The 12,528-nt window shown below is 43.0% G+C and overlaps 1 protein-coding gene across 1 annotated transcript in view; it reads right to left on the bottom strand.

Annotated features, from left to right (window-relative positions):
- The window catches only part of LOC144266149 (cytoplasmic dynein 1 heavy chain 1-like), a 108,424-nt gene that overhangs the window by 15,244 nt on the left and 80,652 nt on the right, over positions 1-12,528 (bottom strand). Inside the window, exons 55-65 of the mRNA XM_077819378.1 lie at positions 12,228-12,440; positions 11,925-12,052; positions 11,228-11,381; positions 9,844-9,990; positions 9,605-9,755; positions 3,513-3,766; positions 3,182-3,316; positions 2,976-3,070; positions 2,654-2,828; positions 2,033-2,108; positions 210-370 (exon numbers count right to left, since the gene is read on the bottom strand). Of these exons, the coding sequence (XP_077675504.1) occupies positions 210-370; positions 2,033-2,108; positions 2,654-2,828; positions 2,976-3,070; positions 3,182-3,316; positions 3,513-3,766; positions 9,605-9,755; positions 9,844-9,990; positions 11,228-11,381; positions 11,925-12,052; positions 12,228-12,440 (1,689 nt within the window). The remainder of the gene's footprint in view (positions 1-209; positions 371-2,032; positions 2,109-2,653; positions 2,829-2,975; positions 3,071-3,181; positions 3,317-3,512; positions 3,767-9,604; positions 9,756-9,843; positions 9,991-11,227; positions 11,382-11,924; positions 12,053-12,227; positions 12,441-12,528) is intronic.

The following is a 12,528-nucleotide window of genomic DNA, read 5'->3' as shown; positions in this document are numbered from 1 at the left end:
AACCTAACCCCTGCATAAGATGCAACTCCACTGTAGTTTTAGCTAAAAAGGATCCTAGGAATACTGTTCTCTCAGTGCTGAAGCCTATAACGGACACCCATCACCACAAATTGAGGCAGAGCAGTCTGATGGGCCACCACCAACAGAAATGTATGCCCTCAATACGATGACATATTTTAAAGAAAAGTATTTTCATTCCTATAATTTACCTCAGTATCTACAATGTGTGTCAGATCTAATGGCTTCTCCATAATAGACATAAAGGATTCACCAAGATTTGCTGAAACAAAGGCAAGTGCCATGGCCAGCAGACGATCTGGACGGAATGCCTGGATCAAGAGTAAACGATGAATGGCCTGCCCAATAGGTGCTAAAATGAGAAAAGAAGACAGTGTGTGTTATTGTTCCTGATGCTTAACAGGTCATAACTCAACATTTTGATCTTTCCTTCCCAATTCTTGAACGGTGTTAATCAAATAATGGAGAAGAAAGAAAAGACTTAGCAAAACAACTACAGCTTTTAAAGACTGAGATACAAGCTGCTAAATGCAGTGCTCTAGATTGAAATTCACATAATGGTAATTGCTGTTAATCAATCTGACAACCAAAACAACCTTCTTAGGACAGAGTTAATCTTAAACTGACCTAGGCATATTTATCAATGTGACCATTAGGCTTACACACAGTACTCTTTTCAGGTTGTGAGCTCTAGTTCTAGTACAACAGTACCCTAATTTGATTAGGGCCTTTGGATGCTTCCGCAATGAGTTCTTTTACAGAATCTAAAGCCTATACAAGTGTTGTCATGAAGTCTCTAGGGATTTCAGAAAAAACAACAACAACAACAACCCCAAAAAACACGCTTTCCTGCAGCATCTGCAACTAAAGTGTTGCAATATTGTGAAATGCATAACACATGAAGAATGCTAGACTATTAAGGCAAATAACTAAGCTGTTGTTTGTAACAGAAAACTTTTAGCTTGACAGTATCCCTTGTTAAGATTTTGTCCAGATCTACGGACTGTTTACCTATCATTTGAAACCTATATGCTCCAGTGATAAAAGCACCATGGGAAACTAGTGTTTATCTTATGCAAATTCTGATCCCATAGCCAAAGAGTTTTACAGCAGCTACTAAAAGTGAGCTTAAAATCCTCCCTTTAGAAAAAAAATGTTGGTTAGTAACAATTTATAGCAATTAGACAGCTGTGTCAAAGAAATGCTCATGATAAATAGCCTATTTCAAACAAATTTTGCATGCAAGTGCTGTCCCATGTGATCTTACAGATGGGAAAGATTAAGCAAAAGAGTGGCAGTTTTCTTTTAAGTTTTCACCAATCCAGAGCTTTAGTTTCTTTCTAGCCACCTATAAATATCTACACTTCGCATGAACTGTCTTAGTTTCAGTTAATACAGAAGTTGAGGCGGGGGCGGGGGTGGTGGCAGGGTGGGGGGAGAGGTAGCAATAGTTCTAGTAAGAGACCAGGCAAGGTCAGGAAACTTGTAACAAGAGAGCCTTTTACAGAGTACTGTTACAGAGCACTGAGTTAGACCAGGCTGGCAATGATAAAAAGGCACAGATGCCCATTCAACAGTCTGTGTACAGTGGACTGTAGGATAGTTTGTTGCTGTTGTGGGACACCACACTGACTATACTGGAACCAATTTTAACAGTGTTTTGAAGACACTATTTGAATGTGCCTCTTTTACTTACATTTGCAAGGAAACTGCACTCATGTAAACATTCTGATACCAAGTAACTGACACCTTTTTGTGGTCAGTCTGAGGGGGATATTAAGACAATGCCCCATCCTGGGGCAAAGACCCCATTGTAGGGTAGAGCCAGGGACAGGCTGCACAGTCATTACTCATGCTGCAATTGTTTTGTGGATTGAAAACTTCCATTTTCAGACCTATCATACGTGCAGTTTTCATAAGTGCTAAGTTCTAAGACTTTAATGAAGGTCTATTCTATTCAAGACTTAAACTGGTAACAAGGCAATTGCCAGGGTAAGAGTGCAACTGATCTTACTTGCAGGTTTTTCTTCAGACCAAATGTATGGCACAGTCTGCTCTGGTGAACTGCTCTCCAACCAGATACAGAATTGCTGTATTGAAAGAAATATTAATTATGAAGCATTGTACATGACACTTAGGATTCCATTCCAGCTGTAAGATCTTCGATACGGGGACTTTCTATACACTTATCGATACAGAGCCTACCATTATAAGGTCTTGATACTGACGGGGGTGTTTACTGCAGCAAAAACCCCAACCAAAACTAAAAACATATACTGCATTTTACTGAAGATACTGGATAGTCGGCTTGAGTAAAATAAAACCCAATGCTTGAAACTATATACTAGTTTCTACAGAGAGGGGGAGACTGATCCACTGGGTTATGGCACTAGCTTGGGAAAACCCAGCTTAGAATCCCTGCTCAAAGTCTTCCTGTGTAAACTTGGGAAGCCACTTAGTCTGTGGCTCAGTTCCCAATTGTAAAATGGGAACAGTACTTCCATACCTCATAGGGGTGTTGTGAGGTTAGCTACATTGTGAAGTACTCATACTATAGCAATGGGGGCCATGCAAGTACCCAACATAGGTCTAACCTAAATTTAGTGCAGTGACAGTGCTTAACCAGGATACTTGCCTCATCAGCTTGAACCTTAGAAACCAGGTCCTTAAACTCAGGAAGGCAGCTCAATCTCATCATAGCTTCCATTTGTTCAGTTGTAAGTCCACTGATCTTTGGGAGAGATGCTGTGCTGAGTACAATTTCTTTTCCTCTTAAGAAATGTTGGAATTCTGCATCATATGTAGGCTCCCTTAAATTAAAAGTAGAGTAGATTTTAGCCAAGTATCTGTCTTCAGCTGAAGTAGTGGTTAACTTTAAGGCACCAAACACAAAGCTTTCATGTATGTAAATGGAAAAACTGAGATGCATCTCAAAAAGCAAAGATTCAAATATTTACCCAATTGTGCCTTTAAGTTTAATTCTGGCCAACAGCATAGCAAAGGTTATGTGATCCTGATGTAGCATGCCACAAGCTACTCTATTGAAAGCCACCTAGCGAAACAAAATGTAACAGGTTAGTTGTATTATAAAGAGTCTTAATCAGATTTCCACAGGACAAGACCCTTTGCTAAGTACAATGTCAATGAAAATTCTATACTGAACCTGGAAGAGGTCTTTTGTGATGATTGAGAGACGCTGGGTATGGTCTGTAATTCCCTTCAAATTTGGGTTCTCGTACAAGACATTATGATAGATATCCAAGAAAAATTGGAGAGAATACTGGTATAAGAAGTGTATCTAAAGAGTAAAAAAAAAAAAAGAGTTTAGAACTTACGGCCCTACTGTTTGTCAAACGCTGAGGTTATTGCAATTCGTGACGTACTTCTGTAGTCATAACGGGAAATTTAAACAGTACAGCATAACTTTGGAAAAATGTTAGAGTACTGAATATTTCTGGTGAGAAAAAGGGATTAAATTTGATTCTTTATCTAACCTGTTTCAGTGACTCCATTGTGAAGTAGATACTACTGCATGCTGTAGAAAGTGGCAGATACTGCTGAGATACAGTCTCCACCTCTTGCATGACAATATCAGTCTCTTCTACTTTTCTGGTGACCTCTGCTGCTTCCTTCTTTAGGTTCTCCAAAGTAGTTATGATTGTGTCATCATCTAAAATACGTCCCTTCACTTCATTGAGAGCTTGTAGCAGAGATTTTTCTAAATGCCGCAAACGCAGCTGGAATTCACCTTAAATAAAACAAATTGTAAAAAAAAATAAAACATTTTATTCTATACAGTTTGTCATATCTCCTATATGCTATGAAAGAGGAGTTACTCACCTTGTGCAGTAATGATGGTTCTTCAAGATGTGTGTCCCTATGGGTGCATCACTTTAGGAGTCTGTGTGCCCCTATACCTCTAATCGGAGATTTTTGGTAGCAGTGTCCTGTTGAGCCCGCTTATGTGCTCTCCCTCCTTCGTGGTCTGCCTCAATGCTCTTTAACACTGCACAGGCAAACCCCCCTCATTTCCTTCTCTACCACAGAGCCCTATAAAGAACTCCGAAGTAGAGGGGAGGAGGGCGAGTTGTGGAGCACCCATAGGGACACACATCTCAAAGAACCCATTGTTACTGCACAAGGTGAGTAACTTCCTCTTCTTCTTTGAGTAGCGTCCCTATGAGTGCTTCACTGTAGGTGACTCCCGAGCAGTACCCAACACTGGAGGCTGGGACTTCGGAGTGGAGTCTTTTACTACAGAGAGTATTGTGGAGACAAAGATGGTGTCAGCAGCCAAATCTTCAGTGATCACAAAATGTTCATAATGTTCTCAGTATGGGCAGAGGCCCAAGTCGTTGCTCTATGGATTGCTGAGACAGGGGTATTCCTACGGAATGTGACTAAGGTAGAAACTGATCTCGTGGAGTGCATATGTACTCTGAGTGGGAGCAAGTTGCAGCCTTGATAAGTGATTAATTCAACTAGAGACCCATTTGGATAGTTTTTGAGGCGATATCACAGAGCTTTTGGATCTTTCTGTGGACGAAAGGAAGAGTTTAGGGGATTTCCTGAAGTCCCTAGTCCTGTCCAAGTAGAATGCTAATGTCCTTCTAATATCTAGCATATGCACAATTGTCTCTCAGTTGTCACAATGTGGTTTTGGGAAAAAACAGGGAGATAGATCTGTTGATTCATATGGAAAGTGCAGAAAAAGTAGGGAGAAACTTGGGATATGGCCTTAGAGTTACTTTGTCTTTAAAAAAAAAAAAAGGGCTGTGAATGATGGATGTGCCATCAGGGCCGCTATTTCTCCTATATGCCTAGCTGAGGTGATGGCAATTAGAAATGCTGTCTTCATGGACAGGTGTAAGAGAGAACAAGTTGCCCTGGACTCAGAGGGAGGTCTAGTCAAAGCCCTGAGAACAAGGTTAAAGTTCCAGGCTACAGCGGGTGGTGTCATATGGGGGAAGAGATTCCAAATGCCCTTAAAGAATCTATGCATTAGTGGGTGAGCAAACACCAAGTGGGAAGCTGTTTTTGCCACAAGATGTACCTTAAGGGAGCTAAGTGAGAGTTTAAAATGTAGTGCAAAATCAGAGGGAGGAAAGATGAAGTTGGGTCTGTGTATTTGGAATGACACAAACTTGGAGTCATTTCCATTTTGTAGATAAGTATGTCGAGTGGTCAACTTGTGGTTGTGTTGCAACATGTCTTTCAGTTTGTCAGAGCATTCCGCCTCTCAGCCTTGGTACTAAGAAGGAGCCAAGCTTGGAGGCAGAAGACCTGCAGGTTGGGGTGAAGCCCATTGTTTTGAGAGAGTGGGTGAGGAATGGGCTGAAGAGAAACAGGAGGGCATATTGCCATCTGTGTCAGGTAAGGGAGCCAGACTTGTCATGGTCAAGAGGGGCAATCAGAAGAACTCTCACTTTGTTTTGTTGAATTTTCAACAGAATCTTGGATAGAGTAGGAAACTGGGAAAATACATAAAGTGGGCCCTGTCCCATGGGAAGATGAGGGCAACTGCCAGTGAATGTTTCCCCAGGCCGGCCCTGGAGCAGTAACAAGGACCTTTCTTGTTGTTAAGTAGCGAAGAGATCCATAGGCCGGGTTCCCCAAAGGGTGGCTATATCTTGAAGCACCTCTGAATTCAGTACACACTCACTGTCGTGAGAAAATTCCAACTGAGACTGTTGGTTGTCACGTTCTGTATCCCTGGTAGATAGACAGCTGAGATGAGCACATTGTGATGGGTGCATCAGTTCCAAAGTTTGAGTGCTGCCTTGTAGAGGCGAGGGAGATCTGGCAGCTCCTTGATGGTTTATACAAAACATACAGGCCACATTAAGTCCACCATGAACTTTGTGGGTTGTTTTTGATGAAAGGCAGAGAGTGTGCACAGGCACTCCTGACAGCCCTTAGCCCCAAAAGAGTGACATGGAAGGTCATTTCTGTGGAAAGCCATTTGTTCTGCACCTCATTGTTGTACAGGTGAGCTCCGCAGTGTATTAGGGAGAAGTGTCCCAGGTTGGTGACTGTGGGTAGTGAGAGGAGTACGCTTGCTTGTACTGCAGCAGGTTGGTGCTGATAAAGTCCAGTCACTGTACCAGGGCTAGTATGCCACTACAATGGAGAATACCCTGTGTGGAGCAGTCTGTACTGATAATGATCCTGCCCCAAAGGGAAGCAGTAGGAAATCTCCTGTACGACGGTTGTATTGAGATATGGAAGTAGGCACCCTGTAGGTTCAGGGCTAGAAATCAATCTCTTTGCTCTAGAGCTGATCCTAACTGCTGTGAAGTAGGTGAGAGGCATGACAGGTGTATAGATGGCATCTGATGCTGTAAGGTATCATTGTTCAGGCCCTTGACCAGCTCATCAAAAGTGCTTATAAGAGGCAGTTTGAGCACCACGGACTGGGGTGCAGACTGCTCCCACTTTTGGGCCCTGGGCCTCTTATACTGTGGCTCATTACAGCACTGAGATGGTGGGTATTGAGAAGATTGTGACCTGTGGTGTGGTATATCTTCTCTTCTGTTCCACAGTGTAGATTCCTAAGGAGAGTAACATGGTCCGAGAATCCTTCAGGATATGGAGACAAAATCTGTCTTCTCCGCAAAGAGTTGGGCCCTTCAAACTGGAAGTCTGTAGCTCTTTGGGCAATCTTGAGAGGTGTAGCCAACAAAAAAAACAAACAAACCACAACCTGCCTCAGCACCACTGTCATGGAGACTGGGCAGGCAGCTATAACAGCTACATCCAGTGGTGTCTCTAGGACCAGTCTGCCTATTAACTGACTGTCTCTAAGAATGGTCTGAATCTGTTCTTTTTGTGTTTCCAGTAATGTTCCAGAAACAGAATGGGTTTCCCATAAGTAATAAAATTGTATTTGCCCATGACAGTTTGGTAATTTATGACTCTAAACAGTAATGTTGTTGATGAATAGGCCATCTTGCCAAGCCTGATCGGATGGAATTGACTTGGCATTATGTTGCTTGCTTCGTGCATTAACAACATCCACTATGATGGAGTTGGGTTGCAGATGTTGAAAACAAAGTCTGCCTCTTTGGGTAGAGATGTAGGGTTGTTTTTGTTTACACTCGGTTGCAGGTCGGTGCGATGGAGGCTGGTGTCTGCCAGATGACTTTGGTAGGATCTAGAATGGCCTCATTAATTGGGAGGACAATTCTAGATGAGAAGGTGGTGTGCAGAATTTCCACCAACTTGTGATGTGTATCTGCCACCTCTTGTAGGGGAATCTGCAGTTCGTCTGCCACCCTCTTGGTAAGATCCCAAACGTTCTTAAAATATTCATCTAGTGATGAGGGTTGGGCAGCACAGCTTCATCTCGGAGAGATGAGAAGTGTGCTGGAGGGGCAGCTGCCTATTCGGGTTCTTTTTTCCTGTTCTGAAAAAGCTTTCTCCTGCCCTGGCTCAGGTGCTATGGACAGCCAGGTTGTAGCAAACCATCTGGTGGACTCTCCCTGAGAGACAACAGAGACGGTCGCGACATGTGTGTGTACATAGCCAAAGAGTTATAATATGGCCTTGGCGGGGGAGAGGGAGGAAGGTGGGCATGGGCAGTGGGCTTACCTCAGGGGACCCGTACCTCGATTGTAGGTTGGTGTGATGGAATTGGGGAGGACCCTTGTAGTGTGATGGTGGGCCACAACGAGGGGCCAGGGAATGATCTCCTCCTGGCCAGTGTCAGATTCGCCAGTGGGTAAGGGTGCAGCTGACTAGGGTATTGGCAGTATACAGCCCGGTGCCAAGAGTGATTCTGAGTGCTGGGATGTGCTCGATACCGGGGTCCTGGCACCAACTGATGGGGATTGTGGTTCTTTCCCAATCATCAGGTCTCCAGGGTACCAGAGCTTAGGCAGTACCATGGGTTCATTTGGTACCACAGAGGAGTGTCCGTGGTACGTTGTCAGTACCGATAGTTGGGCAGAGCATTCCCTAAATGAGAGTTTTGTTGTGCCACTATTTTAGAGATGGTACGGTAATTGTCTCTCCCTGGGTACCGAGGCCACAGGTCTCCAGAGTATCAGAGCACATGTGTTACCATGGGCTCACGTGGTACCACAGAGGAGTGTCTGTAGTATGCTGTCACTATGGATGGTTGGGAAGGTGCAGAACACTTCCTAGATGGGAGTTTTGTTGTACCTGGTACCAAAGGGTTTCTCTGTTCCGCTCTTTTAGAGATAAAAAGAAAAGGAGTACTTATGGCACCTTAGAGACTGACATATTTATTTGAGCATAAGCTTTCGTGAGCTACAGCTCACTTCATCGGATGCATACGGTAATTGTCCCCTCTCCTTAGGGGGTGATACCCTTGCCTGAGAGCCTGACTGTGGAAGCCCCTGGAGTGGGGACAGTGCCAGAGCAGAGCTCAGAGCAGGGCAGAGCTTACAGCAGGAGACCCCTTCTCAGGTTCCTGCTTCAGAGCTGTGATGCTGAGGGTGCCCTCCTGCAGCAGAGCTCACAGCAGGAGGTCCCTCTGCTGGTATCTCCTACTGAGGTGGCAGCTCTGGGGAGCCCCACTGGCTGGCCAGCTGCTCGGAACCATGTGTTGGGATCAGTGCCAAGATGGCTGCACTGGGGAACCCCTCTGGCTGGCCAGTTGCTCAGAGGAGTCCTTTTTACCAGCCTTTCCAGGGGGAGTCTGCTGGTGGCTTTGTCTTTCTTTCTTCTCTCTCTCCTTCTCCTCTCCTCTTCACGACTCAACCCCTTTTGAAGTGAAGGCTCTGGGGATGATCCGGGGTCAGCACCCACCGGAGTCCCCTGCAGACTGAAGTGTTTTCTCCACAGGGAGGAATTTTAACTTCAGCTCGCAGCTCCTATGAGGCTGCCGTTTTAGATGTGGCAGGTAAAGCACTTCTGTGAAGGTCTCCCAGGCACAGTGAGTGTCTGGCCATTACAGGAACTGACTCCTGGCAGGAGAGGCACGGCTTGGAGCAGAGAGAGCCAGGCAAGCCCCTGGGCAGGGGGTTGTCATCCTCTAGCAGAGAAGAATTACTTTTTTCTTTTTTTTTAAACTGGAAAAAAAATTGAATCTACTAGATGCCTGGGGGTGGGGGGGAGGAATGCCCCCAGACAGGGCAGGAAAGTGAAGTTCTTTTCCTTTCTCTCTCTCTCTTTTTTTTTTTAAACCCAAAGGAATAAAATAAAATAAAGAAACACTAGCCTAACTACTTTTAAGGAGAAGAAAGATAACAAAACAAACACTACTTATGCTAATGACACAGATGAGGAAGGGACAACTGCTCATTCCCTCAGAGGCCAAAGGCAGTAGAGAAGGAAGTGAGGGGGCTCCCCCCCCTTGCAGTGCTAAATAGCAGGGAGGGAGAGCACATGCCTGGGCTCTACCAAAAATCTCTGATTAGAGGTGCTGGGCACACAGACACCTAAAGTGATGCACCCAAAGGGACACTACTCGAAGAAGAACAGAACGTTCCAAAATATCACATTCCTCAACTATGAAAAGAATAGCTGTATATTAGTAAGAGAGTGACAGTCAAGTTTATTCTCATCTAATTCTCTGACTAATTATGACTCATTTTTACAGTTTGATTTTTCAGAAACATACCTTGAAGTTTAAGGAGGTCAGAACGTTTTTCATCAACATCTGGTCTTTCAGCTTTCAGGACCTCATTCAGACACTGGCTCTGTAAACTACTGCGAGTTACTGTGAAATTGACAAATGTAACCCGAGAGCAGAGATCCGGGGGAAACTCAACCTATCAAAATAAATATCAGGATCATTTTGTTGGCTTAATACATGTTCTGCCCTGCTGAAAGCTAAACAAATTTGTACGAGTTCCTTACGGTTGGATCTCTGGTGGAGAGGAAGATGACAAAGGATGGTGACAAGTCAATATCTTGGTCTCCCAGGGTAATAAGCACTCGACCTCCAGTTCTCCGGACTTCACGATTCAGCACAGGATTCAGAACTGGGTCATAGCTCTCCACATCCTAAACAGCAATACAATTGAGAGTAATGAAGAGAACAGTAGCTAAATGGACCTGTGCTGGAACAAGCTTGAATAAAGTTTGATCTGGATCACATTTTTTCCCCGGCTTGGGAAAAGCTCTAGTAGTAATCCACATGAAGTTTTGGTCATGTGCGTAACTGCTGATAGTCCAATGTTATTCCCCATACAATAAGCTATACACAGTTTAATTTTTACTATCAAATACTATTCAGACATTTTGGATGACGGATTACATACCTAAGTAATAAGAAAAGGAGTACTTGTGGCACCTTAGAGACTAACCAATTTATTTGAGCATAAGCTTTCGTGAGCTACAGCTCACTTCATCGGATGCATACTCAAGTAATGTTTCAGTTTGGCTTTCTTAATTTTGCTGTTTTCTTGTGTAGATATCAGATTATAAGTAGCACCAAGAGGCCGCAATCAGAAGTGATGCTCCCATTGCTCCAAATATTAGACCTAAATCCTGCCTCAAACAGCTCACAATTTAAGAGCACAGGCAATAAGAGGGTGATGGAGACCAACACCTTTGGAAAGTAAATTAACCTGTGCCTCAGTTTTACCCATCTGTGCTATAGGGATAATATATCCTTATTTCTTAAGGTGTTGTGAGGTGCTCGGATTCTACAGGAATGGGTACCATCTCTAGACAGATGTACTTTTATACATTTGCCTTATTTTTTGTATTTTCATCAAGCCAATCTGGCTTCTCCCATCTGCTCCAATCTAGCTATTTCAACACTGACTATTTACTGTAGACATCCATAGAAGTGAGTTTTAAGATTTTTTTTAAAAAAACAGGAGCATTATAGATCAGTGTAGGGACTGTTCTACACAGGAGGGATGGTGTGTGAAGAGTCACTGAAGGGGAGTGGAGAAGCAGACTGGATAGTCAAATCACTGGTGAAGCAGAAGGGGCACAATAGGTGACAAATTATTAAGTAGCAAGGGGCACAGCTGAGAAAGGCCTTTAAATTTGACCTTGATATGGTAGGAGAGGGGGAGCAATGTAGTTAGAACAACAGGTAAGGGAGATGATCTTTGCTGCATTTTGATCCATTGTCTACACAAGGACCTTCATTTATTTAATTCCTGAAAAGCACAGAATTACCAGAGTAGCAAAAAAACTAAGCCCCAGCAAGTGAAGATTTCAAGTGTACTTCCTGGGAAATGTAACCACAATTTTTTTTTCTAATTTATGTAAACAAGAGACTAACCTGGACGAGTAGAGGGTTACCAAATCTCAATGCACTTTCCAAGTTCTTTCTGAAAGCATCATCCAAAAAGCTAGTACGAGTGATCTTATGCTCCTTGTATTCATTCATAATGAACTCTGTGGCTTGTCCAGAAGGATCAATGATCAGTGGATACCTACGTTAGTGAAAAAATATTTCCATTGTATGACTGATTTAAGGCTTCTGATACAAGGCATTTAGTCCACTCAGGTTGAGTTAATATTCTAAATCTTTTTTCGAGAATGTGGACTCATGAAATGGAATATGGAGGATCACTGTCATTGTTTGGAGAAGATAACAGTTAATGATCTAATTAGATACAACTATCAAAAGGATACTTTAAGGTTTCAGTCAATACAGACTGACTAACAGCTTCAGTTTGAGCTAAGTTGGTATAATAGTGAAGTACACTAAAAATGCAAGTTGTTTTGCTTATAAACACAATGGAAAGAGATTATTAAGACTTGAATTTAATTTGCTATCATGGGTACTATGTAGATGCCAGACAGCACTCAAAATCTCTCAAAGCATTTATATTCAGTTTGATGATAAAGTTTCAACCAAGTTTTCCTTTTGATAGGTGTGTGCAAATTCCATTGACTTCAGTGGGAGTTCTGTGCACCGATCCATTGTTAAGTTTATCCCCATACATTCTGTACTTATTGTACAAATGAAGTACCTATTAAACTGCTTAAGCATGATAGCGTTTTCTGTGCACAGGTCATCTGCAGGTAGAGAACTTGCTTGCCAGCGAAGACGCTCATCTGCATTGGAAAGGTATTCTGTCCTTGCAATGTCTGTACGGAACTGTAGAGTAAAACATTATTATTATTTGCCCAAAGAGAGCCCAAAGTTTGATCAAATTTGATCTTTATCTTTTGTGAACACCTTGTGATTTCTCATTTATGAAGCAGTAACTCATTACAATATATGTTAACACGTGTGGTAGTCATGACATTAGTAATTGTGGATCAATCTTTACCTGGATATTTGCTTGCTGCAAGTGATGGGACCATGTAGTGAACAGGTTCTGTCGCATCTGCTGGTCAAAGTAACCAGCATAAGCAATAAAAGCCCCTGAAAGCAAACAGTCTCCTGCAATAGCAGACATCTGGTTCTTGAAGGTTTCACTTGTCTTCTCCCATCTTTCACGTTCGGCAGACAGACTTTTCAAGAGAGCTGTGCTACGGTTTACCTAGAAATTAAGGAATGGTCAATATAATATATATCTTTATTCAAAATGAAGGCTCCCATAATTATCGCATTTGCAACCTATATGGAGA

Source organism: Eretmochelys imbricata, chromosome 6 (assembly GCF_965152235.1).
Source record: "Eretmochelys imbricata isolate rEreImb1 chromosome 6, rEreImb1.hap1, whole genome shotgun sequence".
In the NCBI taxonomy this organism is placed as follows: Eukaryota; Metazoa; Chordata; order Testudines; family Cheloniidae; genus Eretmochelys; species Eretmochelys imbricata.
The sequence above is the reverse complement of the archived record's forward strand: the minus strand, read 5'-3'. Positions and strand labels throughout refer to the sequence as shown.